At 38.6% G+C, this 16,716-nt stretch overlaps 1 protein-coding gene across 3 annotated transcripts in view; it reads right to left on the bottom strand.

Annotated features, from left to right (window-relative positions):
• Window positions 1-974: 974 nt before the first annotated feature.
• The window catches only part of CTXN3 (cortexin 3), a 31,097-nt gene continuing 15,355 nt past the window's right edge, over window positions 975-16,716 (bottom strand). For 2 of the 3 annotated variants that reach the window (XM_088130069.1, XM_088130070.1), the window contains 2 exons: window positions 7,640-7,751; window positions 975-2,949 (listed from right to left, as the gene is read on the bottom strand). In XM_088130069.1, the coding sequence (XP_087986195.1) occupies window positions 2,623-2,865 (243 nt within the window). In that variant the 5' untranslated portion in view covers window positions 2,866-2,949; window positions 7,640-7,751 and the 3' untranslated portion in view covers window positions 975-2,622. Of the gene's footprint in view, window positions 2,950-7,030; window positions 7,752-16,716 lie in introns of those variants that run through there. The other variant, XR_015793796.1, reaches the window with a different exon arrangement.

Below are 16,716 nucleotides of genomic sequence, written 5' to 3'. Positions count from 1 at the left end.
CACTCTTACATTACAGCATTTTTTCACACCTGCCTAAAACTTTTGCACAGTACTATACATCTGGACTTTTGAAAGCTGTCCCAGACATCCTCACTGGCTGCCGGACTCGGTGTGGGGCTTAGTCTTTTTTGAGGGGTTGCCACTTGCAAAGGCCTCATTTAAGCAAAGAATCCATATAAGCAAAAGTGTTCCCTGTCACTCCCTTGAAGCTCACAAAATACCTTTCTTTTCTAAGCAAGCAGGACATATATTCAAAGAAAACACTGAGTTGTGGACAACCACCATTTGTATTTTCTAAGGAATATGGAAAATACACAGGATATTCTTGCAAATAAAGAGACTGGCATTTGGTTTATAGATGCCAATTCCTCTCTTTCTCAGTGTATGCATGTATCCGTGTGTGTATTTTTAATAAAGGCAATCTAAAGAATTAAATTCTGGTGGGTCAGGAAGACCAGCTGTCATCAGGCAGGTGTAATGCTCATAGGGGCATAGAAGTTCCAGTCACCCTGTTGCCTATCCTCATCATAGAGTTTGCCTGGGGCAAAAGTGTCAGGCTCTTTTTGAAGAAGCCCTGGACAGTTATGTACCCTCTATCCCTTTCTGAAAATAAGTTGTTAGAGCATGTGAAATTAGCATTCTTCTTGATTTGAGAGATGGACAGTATGATATGGAGGGCAAATAGAAATATCAGTGCTGAATTCTATCAGGTTTTCCCAAAAGATAGATAGCATTGCTTGCAACTGGCAGCTGCTAGTTTTTATGCTCCCAAAATAGTACTGAGTATGCATTCAGACTGAGGATCGCCAGATGTGGATTGTTCCACTTTGTACTCTTGTGAAGAGGTAGGCCCCAGGAGGCAACAGCTGGATCTCTACATGTCATTATGGGTAGGCTTCCTTATTCAGAATTAGACTCCACCGCCATCCCTCCCTGCAACACCCCCACCCCAAAATCTGAATGCTCGAGGAAAGGAGGAGTCTGGACTTTTAATGACTTACATGTTTTGTAATAGAAATTAAAGCATATTCCATTGTTTGTTTCTTTTACACCCAAAAGATCTTTATATATCAAGAAAGGAAGGGGGAAAGGAGAGAAAATGTTTAACTTCATATGATGGCTTGACATGACCATTAAACAGGTCATAACACAATAATCATTTACACAAATTACTATAAACTACTATGTCAGCGGAAGAAACAGTTTCTGTTAGTACAGCAGAAAGAGTTGGAATAGAAGCAGGAAATGTGAGCATTTATTTAAGAGCAGCTGTACAAAAAGTTTGTACAAAAAGGAGCTGAGAACCAATTCCTTTGGTAACCATGGAGCATAAAATAAAACCTGGCTTCATTTCAAGTGTGTATAGATAAAGTTCAGCTTCCTGTAAGCTTATGTCATATTTGCATCTGATTACCTGAAGCCTTCAAAGTGAACCATTTGTTGCAGAACAGGGTAATGCATTGTTGTCCCATCAGGCTGATATGGTTGCCAAGGCTGGTGTCAAAGCTTGGCAGAAACAGGCACATGCCCAGCCCAGGCCCACTTCCTGCTATCCCCTGGAGCCTCCTAGTCCTTCTACCGCTCTTTTTTGCTGCTTGTTCTTTATCCTTCCTGAAGAAGTCAGGAAGCAGCTCTGAAGGTGAGAAGATGGAGCAAAACCTTCATTGATTCCGAGCCCCTCAAGCTGACTCCTGCTGATTGCCTCCATGCAGTTCTCTTGGCACTGTTAGGAAAGTAGTGTTTTCTTCTGAGATTTTTTTTTTTAATTATCCAGTCTAGCAATGGAGCTAGAATTTCCATGGAATTATCTATCCAAGTCTTTACCAAAGCTAACCCTGCTTCACTTGTGTGATCAACCAAGGCTGGCTAGGTGCTGCAATCTGCCAAAAGATGCTACTGCAGGTTAGATCGGCATTAGCCTCAAAACAAAGCATGCCACCAGATAAGTTGCTTATTTTGTGATCAGGACTGGAGTTTTTACATGGCATTGATAAGAACTGAAGTTCTGATAAATTAAATAGTTCAAAACAGGAACAACAGAGAAACGATGTCCATCATCCTTCTCCATCTGTGCAATATCCAGCCACAAGGAACTATAATTGCACAGCTAGCATTGCCATTAGTTTGCTGAGGCCAAGTGGCAGCACGTGTAGTGACCAGAAAGTCCCAGAAAGAACAATGAGAAACCAGAGAGAAGACATACTTGGCTTATTGAAAGAGGAAAGCACTCCTGGAAGGCCTTCCTGGCTTGACCAATAACACTGCACCCAGCAATGTTTGACTGCAAATCCCATTTGTAATTTTGCATCACTGCAATGGGTGTATAATGGTTTATCTCAAATCACTGCCTTTGTACATACATCTGGTACTGAAAATGGCTATGTGCAAAATGCAAACTCGGTTTCTTCGCATATTGTATAGCTTTGCCAAAGAAAAACACTACAACTTTGCTCATTGGGGAAAAAATAAGCCCAGGCATTTTTCATCAAATGCTCACCATGTTTCCTATCCATCCATCCATCCATCCATCCATCCATCCATCCATCCATCCATCCATCCAATTTTAGTTTGTTTTGCCTGTGTGAGAACAAGAAATGTTTCTAAGTAGCTACATTTCTGGCTTTAAGCCAGAACATAATCAAATTGCCCTTTTTCTAGCCCCTGAAGTCCATCTGTCCAAGTGGAGGTTGGCATACTCCTGTAAGGGTCTAAGAGAATTCGAAAACATCGGACAAGGAGGAAGCCAAGGAAAATAAACAATAAAAGTACAAAGGCAAAGGTAATTTTCTGTTCCAAGGTAATGCCAATTTCGGAAGGAAAGTTTCTGGAGGAAAAGAAATTGGAGGTAAAAGGCTCTCCATCCATTCTTCAGGAATCCTAAAGCAGGAGTTTCTTTTCATCTTTGATGCACATAGTCAGAAGCGGAGCCACTTTGAAGTCCATTGTCCTCTGCAATGGAATTGATGAGAAACAAGTTACAACTGAGACCTATTTCCAAATATTACAGTGTGAAGTGCTTCTAGTTTGGGAATCCAAGCACTTGGCTCCCCTCCCACAATAATCCAATCATATTTCATGATCAGTGACTATTCTCAGCCCCTATCAAATTCTTGTTTGGTGGGGAACTCTCTCCTCCCCATAGCCTTTCATCCCATTAAAATATTACAAACTACTGCTAAGCTGAGATGTATTTACTTATTTGTGAGATTTTGATCACATCCTTGTGGCTGCCATTTTGACTTTTTTGCCTCCCCTAGAATGACCCATCTGTGCTGAACATAAGGAGGAAGCTGTGTCTCAGCCTCCTTTAGTAAAAGAGAATCCCAACCAATGTATTTATCTGGTTATTAATATCAGTATTACTGGACACTTATTAAAAAGGCCTCAAAGGGCATTCAAATGAGCTAACAAATTGTGCTTGGGAAGAAGAAATGATAATTAACCAAGCTGAATTTTACTTCAACAATTTAACAAAGAGAGGAAAAGTGGTTATGCTGCTCCTAGAAAATCATCATTCAAGTGTGAGTAAATTCACTGTGTTCAAATTTTGACTTGTGTTGGTAGCACTTATAAGGGGACGAAAGGCTGGGAAGGGGAGAGAGAGGCTGCAGCTTCATTGCTTACAGTTTACAGAAGGCAGGGGACATCATAGGACCCAAATCCATTATCTCGTATCCTGCCTCATTGCTGACCCTTTCATCACCACGTGTTTGTCTTGGCATGAGCAATCAATGCTTGTGCCTGTCATCTGGGTATGTAGCTGGTGTGTCTGTCCTTCAAGATGGGGTGAAGCCATGCCTCTTCTTCTAAGGACCTTTAAGGGGATTCTCCTTTTCTGCATTACAGGAAGCCCCACACTTGCTTAAGCTTAAAATGGATCCTGACACATACTCCCAGTGCCCAAACAGAAAATGACAGACACCACTTGTAATATGCCCAAGAAATGTATACACCACATTGTGAAGATGAAAACCCCTAGACAGTGCATGCGTGAGAATAAAATTCCCTTCCAGATCCATCACACACTTGGAAGTGAGATATCTTATCACTTGTGCAAGATAAATAATGCCATAATTCCTCTTCTCTGTGTTTCTACAAACATCACTGCTAAGAGCAGTGTTTGAATATATTTTCCATATGGTGACATTAACAAACATTAATGTCAACATATTGTCAGTAATGCCTAATTGCATGTAGCTTTAAACCATGTATCCACATGAACTGTCATGTATGAAGAATGAAGTACACAAAAACTGCCCAAAGGAGGCAAAAAGGCTTTAGGAAGATTTTAGCTTATCAACATGTGACCTGAATGAGATAGTGAAACTCGGGAAAAATACTAGGTGTGAGAAAATGTCAAGGTGGGATTGGCCAGACTCTGAAGGAGTTGTTGGAAGGTTTAAAAATGTATGGGAATCGGATTTTTGTCAGGCTATCCCTTAGAATGAGGTACTGGCCATGATGGATGTCTTGCCTCAATTCTTCTGGAATTTAAACCAGGCTGTCTAGACCAGAGTTTCTCAACCTTGGCAACTTTAAGATGTGTGGATTTCAACCATTTTGCTGGCTGGGGAATTCTGAAAATTAAAATCCACATATCTTTAAGTTGCCAAGGTTGAGAAACCCTGGTCTATACCGTGTTGGGTGGGTATGCATACACATGTAAATGAGTGGAAGTTTTCTTTCAGAAAGTGAACAATAACAGTTGTAAACCTGCATTTGTACTGACTCACTGGAAATAGAAAAGAACAGATGCCACTGGAGGTGTCATAAAGACTCTTTATATCCTTTAGTGTGATGTGTGACCACATCATGTAACACCAAGAGTTGCTGGGTAAGAACTTTCTTATAAGTGATTGCTCTCCAGAGGAAAAGAAGAAAACTGTCAGATTTGAGGATGAAAATTCAGAATGGTAAAACTCCAAATAAATTGTGAAGAGCTCCCAAAGGCTCAAATGAGGGAAACGGGCAACAGTGTGACAAATGACAGGCAAACTAGACAACATGGAAAGTGTGTATTCTTGCTACTCTTTTTTTAATTGCAAGAAAGTGGTGCCTAGTGTAGTTCAGGGCCACCTTACACAGAGTGGAGGGCAAGTCTAATCCTTCCTTTAAACCAGGGTTTCTCAACCTCAGCTACTTTAAGATGTATGGACTCCAACTCTTAGATCACATGACCATGGGGACACTACAATGGTCATAAGTGTGAGGACCAGTTGTAAATCACTTTTTTCAGCACTGTTGTAACTTCGAACAGTCATTAAATGGATGGATGTAAGTGGAGGACTACCTATATGGTGTATTTTGTAACTGCTCATTTATTTTGTGTTTCAATATGTTTTGCTTACTTGTTTTGTATATTAATCTTATTTATTATAAATGTTTATAGCTCCTTTAACAAAAACAGCCAAACCAACCCAAGCTGGATTACAAAAAAGCCCCCCCAATGAAATGGTTTAATGGCAGCAACAGAGCAGCGGCAGCAAAGCCGCTTGAACCAATGTATTTTTCATACAATAGTTCTGAAATGGCTACTGGAAAACAAAGAATGTTGATAATGTTTTAAAATCTTCAGGTCCATTAAGTGGGTAGATAGAGCAAGGTGACACAACTCCATAATTCAATTTCTGCAGCACAGAGATTTAAAAAACCTATCCCAGCGGCAGAAAGAGTTAAAATGCCAACGATCTGACTCCTGATTTTTCCTTCACTTTAGAATCTGTCTCTAAATTCTATGTGTCCTTGCTAAAATATTATGACTGTGGGAAAGTATTCCTACTTATACATATTCAGTTTTAACATTCACTAATGTTAGGTGCTTCTAAAGGCGGTGCTTCTCAACCTCAACAACTTTTAAGATGTGTGGACTTCTACTCCCAGAATTCCCCAGCACTAAGGCACTGCTTGATCTTGGGCATATGGTTGCAGGGAAACTATGGTCCAAATCCGTATTTTCCATTAAACCTACTAAATGCCTTTGACCAACCTCCTCTTTTTATTAACTGAATAAATGCAGGGTGTTTGGACAAAATGTTGTTCTGAGTGAATGGAAGACAACTGTAATAAAAAGAAGCTGGTAAAACACACTGGATTGAATCCTCATGGTCTCATACTTAGTGACAGAACTATTAATATCACTGTTGGTCATACTCAAAATAATCAGTTTATTTTTATTATTCATAGTATTAAATTTGATTTGATTTTTCTTTGGTCTGCTCTAAATCTGGAGCCAATCCAAGGTGGGGGTTTATTTGGTTGCAATAGCAGAGAGGTTAATTTGGTTCACAACCCGCTGCATCTATTTCCATATCACTGAAATATCTTTATATTTTGTTGAAAGTATATTTTAAATAGTTAATGGAGTGGCTGTATGCAAGTTATCTTCAGCCTATTAGAAACAAAATCACTTGCTTAATTTTTCAGCTTAACACTTGATGCTGTGACTTCTAGCAAGTAAGCACAAAGTACAAAACACTTGGCTTAACAAGACACCTTATTCTTTTAAGCACAGACAAACTGTGTTAAATTGTCAAGCAAAATAAGTCCAAAAAACTGAAGTCTGTTTAAAGAGACACTATTTCTTATAGTGATTTAAAGGCTAAGACTTCTGGCCATTAGGTATTGAACATAGATCTCTATATGACATAGAAAGAATAATAACAACAAATACTCATGCTTTGAATAAGTTTGCTATGCATCTGAGTTTCCAACTGGGCTCCAAATTAAAACAAATAGAATGTATTTGATCAGTGGTATATCCAGAGATTCACATCAAGCTCTGCAAATTGAATTAAATTAATGTTAGCAAGAGATTTATCCAAACATGCCACACCAACAATAATCCCGGTGCCTTTCATATACACCTTGTCTCTTCAACTGCTAAGTAATCCAGCCTGGAGGTTTTAGAATCAAAACATAGCTAAAACATTTTAAATAAATTGATGTAGACACCGGATTAAGAGTTTGAATATTCAGTGAGAAATAAAGTGTTAATTATAAAATCAGAAAATGCTTAAGAGGTTATCCAGATCTCTGCAAAATTCCAGAAGAAGTATTTATTGTCTTTTAAAATATATTTCACAAAGAGTGTTTCAAGTTTTCAGAAGTTGTTATTAGTCTAATACATTTCACCAAGCGCGTACATAAATGAAGGTGCAGGACAATCCTTTTTCTCTATTATATTCTATTTACTTCAAGTCCTACTATAACAGCCAAACAATTACTATGATTTTATAAACATAGCATAGCCATTTTATTCTTTATGCCACAAACAATTTGATATTAGCAAATCTCACTAATTTTAATCTTTACTACCAAGGAAGCTCACTTAGATGTACAGCCACAATCACAGCCCAACAATAACAATTTTAGAAGATTTTTTTTTCAGACAATAGCAGATTTCAGGAAAACGTGTATGTATAAAAAATGTTAACAAAAAATCCCCCTAACAAGCAAACAAACAAAATTACAATGGTTTAAAATAGATTTACAGCTCTAATTTCATTGCATTGTTCTGACTGATTATTCTCAGCTAATCTGATCTGTTTTTTAAAAACCTTTCATATGCTCCATCAAACCAACATTGCTTCACACCAATGGAAAGAAGTGATTGTAAGGTCAGATGCTCCCGCTGTAGTACCTTTGTCCTGCCAAGGGTATTATCTACGGCAGCCGTGACAGGTAATTCTGTTTCCATTTTCTCTGGAGGTGGCCGAGGATCCACAGCAGAAAGCGATGAGGAACCTGAATGGCTGAAAATATTAAAAGAGATATGTTTATTTTTCAAAAGCAGGAAAGCCATTTCTACTTTTCAGGGATTAGCTGACAAGTCGCTGTTTCTTTGACTCAAGCCATCATTTTAGTCCCTGTGGATTGAGCAGTGGCTCATGGATTTGGCTTCAGGAAGAGGCTGCAGCTTAGCAGCTTCGCTGAACCTATTTTCAGAGAACATTTCCATTCCAAAGGAGTAGCATTTCTAATAAAAATCCCATTCCATATCCTGTTGGAAAAGGAGCTAAGCTGTACATTCCACAATGTTACTTCCTTTGTGCTTTATTGATTGCTATCAGTTATCTGCCTTTCTGATCCAAACAATTATTATTCGTGCTTTAGCCAACTAGAATATTCATTACAGTCAATGACTTTCAGGAACACCCATTTGTAAAAGGTAAGAATTCAGGGAGATTGATAGCAGAAGATAAATAAATGTTGTGATTAAGCTGCCTGTTTGTCGTAAATGCACATTTTATTTTTCCTGTTATATCTGATTTGGTACCTGGCATTTTCTGCTCCTAGCAGTTCTCTTTGGCTGCATTTTCTCTGCTTCTTCTCCACAGGAAAAGAGAAGAAGGATTGCACAGTCCCCCAGGATCTAACAGCTTAATAATATCTAGTGCATGCTATTGTAATCTGAGGCTTTTGAAGGGACCAACTGTACAGCTTTACGGACCAATATCAACTGCACAATCCTCACAATGAAAAGGGACTGAAAGAACATACATCTGCTTTTCTGGTGCCAACCAGCCATGATATCTCTGTCTCCATCCTTAAATTCCCATTTAAATTTCCCCAATAGTCAGCACTGTAAGCCACTCAGTTGCTCTGTCCTAATTAAGAGATTTTAGGTTTTCCCTCCTCTTCAGGAGGACCTTCCTTCCTTCCTTCCTTCCTTCCTTCCTTCCTTCCTTCCTTCCTTCCTTCCTTCCTTCCTTCCTTCCTTCCTTCCTACCTACCTACCTACCTACCTACCTACCTACCGGACCTCAGCACTGAATGTCAGCAGTAACTCACCAGATAATGGTAGTGCAGTTTCCTGCCAAGTGTAGTGGGAAATTAAGGACTGATTACTGTCCCTATTACACGTTTAAGTCCCTCAAGCCCACACAGACACAAAAATTAAAACAAAAACAAAATCTATGAGGTGACCTCACTATATTAGCATCTAGCCCTTGGTGGCCTGTGACCACCAGAAATAATCAGCTTGCTTCTTACAAGAACAAGAATTTCTCCCGTTTCCCTGAAGTTGTCTTCCACGCTCTCCCATTCTGTGTAAGTCATGTGTACAATAGACTCTGTTAGCGTCTTGAGGTCTATTTTTCTACCTGCAGCACACAAATGTTTCATAATACATGGGGGGAGGGGGGTATTTCATAGGCTTTTTTGGCTGGTGGTATTTGGAATACCTTTTTAGGGGTGCTTTTACAAAATTAGAATTATCACTGGAGGCACAAATGACCTCATGGCTCAAATTATCCTACTTTGGACTTGTTACTCAAAGCCCCAGCTCTCTGGAAAAGGCTCTAATGCTAGGAAAGATGGAAGGAAAGAGAAGAGGACAACTAGCAGCAAGGTGGATGGACTCAGTTACAATAGTATGAGTACACTGTTGCAAGACCTGAAAGATGAGGTTAAGAATAGATCGTAATGTGGAAAATCTATCTAGGTTGCTTGGAGTTGAAAATGACTTGATGGCACATAATCAATCAATTTACAAAACGGCTGTCATGAGAGAATAATCAGTAAGAAAGAAGCAATTCACCACAATGCTACCTGCCACATTTCTAGTCCATCTTCCAGCACAATGTACCCCATTTATCTTTCTCCTTCTTCAATGTAGGTAATCACATTTCTTAACTACGCACTGCATTGCAACCACTCATTTTATTGTCTAAGAACATGTTTCAGTACCCAGAGCCATTTTTGGAAATAAAGAAGATGTTAGAAGTATTTACTAATTAATTATAATTTTTTAAGAATGTAAAAAGTCAGCTATTTCAAGCAGTATAAGCATCCTTTTCACCAGCATATGTACCCCGATCCAATCAAAGGTATAATCCCTGGGTTGCAGCAGCCCCAGTAATCAATAGAATTGTTGGGGTACAACACAACAAAAGATAAGCAAGTTCTTAGAAGGGAACAATCAGGATGATCGCAAATCAGCACAAGTACATTTGAGTAATATATTAACTGAGTTTTTGTATGACATTTAATACCAGATCAGTATTATGAGTTGCCCACACCTGCACAGGGATATTGGCAAAGAAAGTTCACTGAAGTTTTAGGGCTGAAAAGGTTCTATACAAATTGTTTTTCTTAACAAATTTATGGCCAGCTTCTTTCACAATGTTTGTTTACTCCAAAATGGGTGCCAACTGGGGAAACTGTGTAGTGTCCTTTTAAGAATTAATTTCAAGGAAGTTAAAATAAACAACTGGCACTTCCCACTTTGTTCTTATATTTTACTACAGCAGAAACAGCAGCAATGCAAATTGCAAGAGAAAATTTATGTTAAGTGGAAACCAACAGTAAAATATTTGACAGGTTATTTGACATCTCCTGGGAAGTTTGATTTATCCCCCTTTTTTAGTAAAATCAGTTCAGGGGCCTTATTCTTGCCAGCAGCCATTTTGTTCTTGGTTCAATCATTCAGGGGCTTCCAACTCTTTGTGGCCCAATGGGTATCAGCAACTATTTCTTTGAGAGTTTATTAAAAGTTATAATTTTGCAAGGAGTTTATGATCTGAACTGCAGTCAGAACCAGATATCGTTTTGACAAGCTTCTCCCTTTCTTTGATGAGCTTCTTAATTTGTTTGTCCACGTGTAGGTTTTAAAAAGAAAGTATTTGCTACAAACATTGGGTTTTCTTGGCAGTGTTCCATTAGTTCCGTTTCCTGCTTTATTTTCTACACAAGGGGCAAATGTTCCTGTTATTCCAGATGCTATTTTGTTTCTATATTTAGCATTCCAGTCTCCAAAATTAGAATGGCATCTTAGGGGTGGGATTGTCATCCAGGTGTTGCAGATCATCATAGAATTGTTCAACTTAAGCTTCCTCTGCATCTGTGATAGGAGCATAGACTTGAACCATTGTAATATAGATCGGTTTGGCTTGGATTTGAATTGAATTGAGATCATTCCATCATTTTTGAAATTGTATCTGTACCCTGATTGTGATACTATTTAATAATAATGACTCCTCGATTTCTTCTGATGTTCCTGGCAAGAAAGAACTGATGCTCCTCTGATCTGAAGTGACATGTTCCAGTCCATTTCAGTTCACTGATTCCCAGAATGTCAAAGTTCAATCTTGATATTTCTGCTTTGACAACATCTAGTTTGCCCTGATTTATGGTTCTGACATTCCACACACCAATGAAATATCTACCTTCGCAGCATCAAACTTTTATTTTGCCTCTGGTTATATCAGTAGCATGGCATCCTTTTCACTTTAATCTAGCCACATCACAAGCACCAGTGCTGTTCCCATTTGCCCCCTGCTCTTCCTCATTACCTCACTGGATATCTTCCAACCCAGTATCATGTTAATATTGTCCTAGTTATGAATGTTCATTTGGTTTTCTTGGAAGAATACTGTAATGGGTTGCCATTTCCTTCTCCAGTGGATCATATTCTGACCTCAGTGATGAATTGCCCATCATGTGCAACCCTTCTGGGAGTGTACACTACAAGATAATAATCCATGAAGGGGAACAGCCCTTTAATCTCCAAATAAGACAGTTCTTATCCTCATAATTAATTGTGTTTAGCCTTAGGGCCATATTGGCCTAATTGCATGGTTTTGGGGGCCTGTAAGTACAGTGCAAATCATAGGAAAAAAGTTGTATCTCCCTCTTCTAGCACCATGGTGGGTGAGGAAAAAGAGATGGAAGGAAGAAAGAGATGGTTGAAAGTAAGACTGAAATAGTCCTGCCCATTTTAGTTCTGGCTCCCCATCACTCTTTTGGCCCAACCACTACTAATTTACAGGTCCCAGTGTAGATATGGGACTGGTATGTTTGAATGACCCTCTCCCTCCTGATTTCAGAAATAATATAAAGGCTTGATTGTCTTTAGCTCAGTGTGGTTGTGACTCTGTTGTCTGAGAAGACTTGTATTTTTGTTTGTTTGTTTGTTTCTGAATGTTCAGATACCTGGTTTATGTATGATGAATTTTGATTTATGGTTTTTAATTTGACTACCGATTATGTTGATGATGATATATTTTTCTTTGGTTTTAAAAGTTCAGGAATTATATCTGCTCAGAGTCATTCTGGTTCGGGCAGTTCATAACACCTGTAAATAAATAAGTAAAAATTACCAAACTCAGTTTCATCCTCTGGTATGTTAGGTGATCTTAGCTTTAGGTGTTCTATAGAAATTTGCAAAGTAGTTGACATTAACAATTCCTTTAAAATAAAAATTTGAAAAACTATAGTAGTTGAGATGTTTTTAGCATTTGGTCAGTGTCAGTAATATGACTTGTCGACTTGCTTTAAATATTGGTGTTAAAATAGGTTTCGTATCAGTTCTGCTTAAGGTTTATCTTTCACATTGTGTGAGTGTTTGAATCTCCATTTCTAAATAAATATCTGAAGTTTGGGTGCCCAGATTTCACTTCTGATTTTACCCATTAAAATGCAGAATACAAACTGTAAATTTCTCAAACGGAACTGATATGAAACCTATTTTAACACCAATATTTAAAGCAAGTCTACAAGTCATATTACTGACACTGACCAAATGCTAAAAACATCTCAACTACTAGTTTTTCAAATTTTTATTTTAAAGGAATTGTTAATGTCAACTACTTTGCAAATTTCTGCTGCAGATTTTTCCATTTATTGTAACAGAAAAATCAGAGACAGCCTTCCTCCACTAAATGACTTCTTGATCCATTGGACTACAGTTCCCATCATCCCCTCTTGCCTGGAAAGTACCAGTTAAGAAAGAAGCTGGTCATAAGGAAAGCAGTTTCCTAATTGATAATTTTTCTGGAAGAATTGTGTGAAATGTTAGAGAAAGTTTAACAAACTGCCCCACTGTACACATTGATGTGTTGTTTGTTAATCATTACCTCAAAGAAATCCACAAAGCAAAAGGTTCAAGAAGGAACATGTGAACAGTAACAGAAGATGCATAATTCATTCATGAATTGTTTTTGCAAAGCTGGATAATATTGCAAACTCTAGAAGACTAATCTATGGTTCCAGCAAGTTGAATTTGAACAGAGTTCAAAAGTAGTAGTAGCAGTGGCATATAAATATGTCATATAAATAACTACTGGTTGATTTTTACAATAAATCCTTCTGTGCTAGATTTATTGTTTTAAAACCCACAACTCCCTGAATTTCAGGATGGGGAAGCTGGAGTATTGCAATGCTTTAACTTGGAACATTTATCTGAAAGTATCCCAATGAATTCATGGGATTTACAGCTAATAAGGGAGGGAGGCAACTATCATGGAAAGTGATGGGTCTGATACCTGAGTAATCATGGATGGCACCCAACTGCATGAATCCTTCACTTTGAAAGGTGAATGGTTAGGGTTAGAGTTAGAAACAGCAGGAATATTGAAACTTCTCAGCAGATGAGAAATGACCATCCAAATAACAGGGAGGTCTCAGCAGTAGTTCTTCTGAGCTGTGTGCTTGTGTGCACAGACCATGAATCCTGCACACATGTAAAACATAGTATGCGCACACAAAGAAGTATTGCTAAGAAATGTTAATTGTTTCATCTTTATTCACAAATCAGTTAAGAAACTGAATGATCCACATCTCCCAGGAGCCTTGGTTGCACAACATGGGAACTTTCCTTCGGCTTCCTCATCCCTTTTGTCCCAGTGTCCTGCCCCTGTCCTTGCCTTCCTGCCAACAGTGTGTGAGACTCCTGGCACCTTCAATGGGACTGGTTGGTAGAATGGCAACATTCTAAATGGTTTGCAATGTTCCCGGTCAAACTGGGAGGAGACAGGCCAGGCTCAGTCCCATGGGGGGAGAACCAAAGAGCTGTCTTTTATTGAAACCATTCCATTATCTTTTTAATTGTAAGCCCAGAGTCACCCTTTGGGGGAGATGGGCGGCATATAAGTTTAATAATAAATTAAAAAATAACTCTTAGTACATTAAAAGTAATTTTTTGAAAAAGTAATACTGTAAGATTTTTAAAAGATTTTTAAAAAACCTATCCCCCACATGTCATTAGCAGAATTAAACAGTGACCTCATTTAAATCTAAATGGCTGGATAGGCCTATAGAAATGACTACATCCAAATCCCATAGCATGACTCTTGTTGGAATTTGTGGTATATCCTCATGTAATGCCCCTAGAGCTAGTTGCTTGCATTGTCAACATGCCAAAGGTCCTGAAGTATTATGGTAAAAATGTAGGAAGATGCATGAAAGTTTGAGTTCTTGGAAAACCATCCTGGGAATTTAAGATTAAATCAAGAGAGTAACTAATAGCAGAATGATATAATTGTCAATGGTTTTCCCATTTACAGTTATCAGAAAGATTCAAAATGGACAAAAAGACATATGGTATAGAGCAAAGTAAGACAGAATTTGAAGTACAATTGTACATTGATGCTGAATATGTAATTGATAAAAATAAAATTTTTGTTGAAATTTGAAACAGAGGAAGAACAGGTTAAAGAATGTATGATAAAGTGGGCTAAGAATTTTGGTTATAAGATACAGATGGATCAATGGGAAAATGTGTTGTTAAAAGGGTTGAAATTTACATTGTGTTATGATCTCAAAGATAATTTTTATAAAATGATGCATTGTTGGTACATGATGCCAGAGAAATTATCTAGAATATATAAAGGAACTTCAGATGTATGTTGAAAATGTGAACAACATGAAGGGACATTCTATCATGCTTGGTGGACATGTTAAAAGGCTAAAAAAAAAAAAAGGATTTAAATACATACACTGATACTGAGGATTTTAAAGATTAATATTCAATTGAAGCCAGAACTTTTCCTTTTAGGATTGATGGATGCAGGTTAGAAAAAAGCCATGGAAGATTATTTCAATATACAGTGCATTCGGAAAGTATTCAGACCCCCTTCACTTTTTTCAATTTTGTTATGTTGCAGCCTGATACTACAATTGTTCAAATTCATTTTTTTTCTCATTAATCTACATAGTACTCCATAATGACAAAGTGAAAACAAAATTTTAGAAATGTCTGTAAATTTATTAAAAAGGAAAAACTGAAATATCACATTGGCATAAGTATTCACACCCTTTACTCAGTACTTCATTGAAGTACCTTTGGCAGCAATTACAGCCTCGAGTCTTTTTCAGTATGATGCAACAAGATTTGCACACCTGGACTGGGGGATTTTTTGCCATTCTTCTTTGCGAATCCTCTCAAGCTCAATCAGGTTGGATGGGGACCATCAGTGGACAGCCATTTTCAGGTCTCTCCAGAGATGTTCAATAGGGTTCAAGTCAGGGCTCTGGCTGAGCCACTCTAAGACATTCAGAGTTGTCCTTAAGCCATTCCTGTGTTGTCTTGGCTGTGTGCCTGGGAACATTGACATGTTGGAAGGTGAACCTTCGGCCCAGTCTGAGGTCCTGGCGCTGTGGAACAGGTTTTCATTGAGGATATCTCTGTACTTTGCTCCATTCAGCTTTCCCTCAACCCTGACCAGTCTCCCAGTCCCTGCTGCTGAAAAACACCCCCACAGCATGATACTGCCACCACCATGCTTCACTGTTGGGATGGTATTGGGCAGGTGATGAGCGGTGCCTGGTTTCCTCCAGACATAACGTTTAGAATTGAGGCCAAACAGTTCAATCTTGGTTTCATCAGACCAGAGAATCTTGTTCCTCACAGTCTGAGAGTCCTTCAGGTGCTTTTTTGCAAACTAAGTGGGCTTTCATGTGTTTTGCACTGAGAAGAGGCTTCTGTCTAGCCACTCTACCATAAAGCCCAGATCGGTGGAGGGATGCAGTGATGGTTGTCCTCCTGGAACTTTATCCCATCTCCACACAGGATCTCTGGAGCTCAGTCAGAGTGACCCTCAGGTTCTTGGTCACCTCTCTTACTGAGGCTCTTCTCCCCCAATTGCTCAGTTTGGCTGGGCGACCAGCTCTTGGAAGAGTCCTGGCTGTGCCAAACTTCTTCCATTTGAGAATGATGGAGGCCACTGTGCTCTTGGGAACCTTCAGTGTAGCAGAAATTTTTTTGTAGCCTTCCCCCAGATCTGTGCCTTGCAGTAATCCTGCCTCTGAGCTCTGCAGGCAGTTCCTTTGACCTCATGGCTTTTGCTCTGGTACAGTGTGCATTGTCAGCTGTGAGGCCTTCTGTAGAGAGGTGTGTGCCTTTCCAAATCATGTCTAATCAATTTAATTTACCACAGGTGGACTCCAGTCAAGGTGTAGAAACAGCTCAGGAATGATCAAGAGAAATGGGAGGCCCCTGAGCTAAATTTCAAGTGTTGTTGCAAAGGGTCTGAATACTTATGCCAATGTGATATTTCAGTTTTTCCTTTTTAATAAATTTACAGACATTTCTAAAATTCTGTTTTCACTTTGTCATTATGGGGTACTGAGTGTAGATTAATGAGTAAAAAAATGAATTTGAATGATTGTAGTATCAGGCTGCAACATAACAAAATTGAAAAAAGTGAAGGGGGTCTGAATACTTTCCGAATGCATTGTATAATTACTGCGGCAAAATTATTATATGCACAATGGAAAGATTCGACACTACCCACTATGGAGGAATGGTTGATGAAATTGACAGATCTTGCTGAGATGGATGAAGTAACTTCTTTGATTAGAGAAAAGACAATATCTGCGTTTATTGGTGACTGGAAATCCCTTATGGACTTTTTGAATAAAAACGAAAAAAATGAACTTGTGATGTATGGCTTTGATGATTAGACAGAATAGATTATAGAAAGAAGGGCATCATGATGT

Source organism: Python bivittatus, unplaced genomic scaffold (genome assembly GCF_059951505.1).
Source record: "Python bivittatus isolate LINGU-HERP-01145 unplaced genomic scaffold, Pbiv_v1 ctg000850_np1212, whole genome shotgun sequence".
In the NCBI taxonomy this organism is placed as follows: domain Eukaryota; kingdom Metazoa; phylum Chordata; class Lepidosauria; order Squamata; family Pythonidae; genus Python; species Python bivittatus.
The sequence above is the reverse complement of the archived record's forward strand: the minus strand, read 5'-3'. Positions and strand labels throughout refer to the sequence as shown.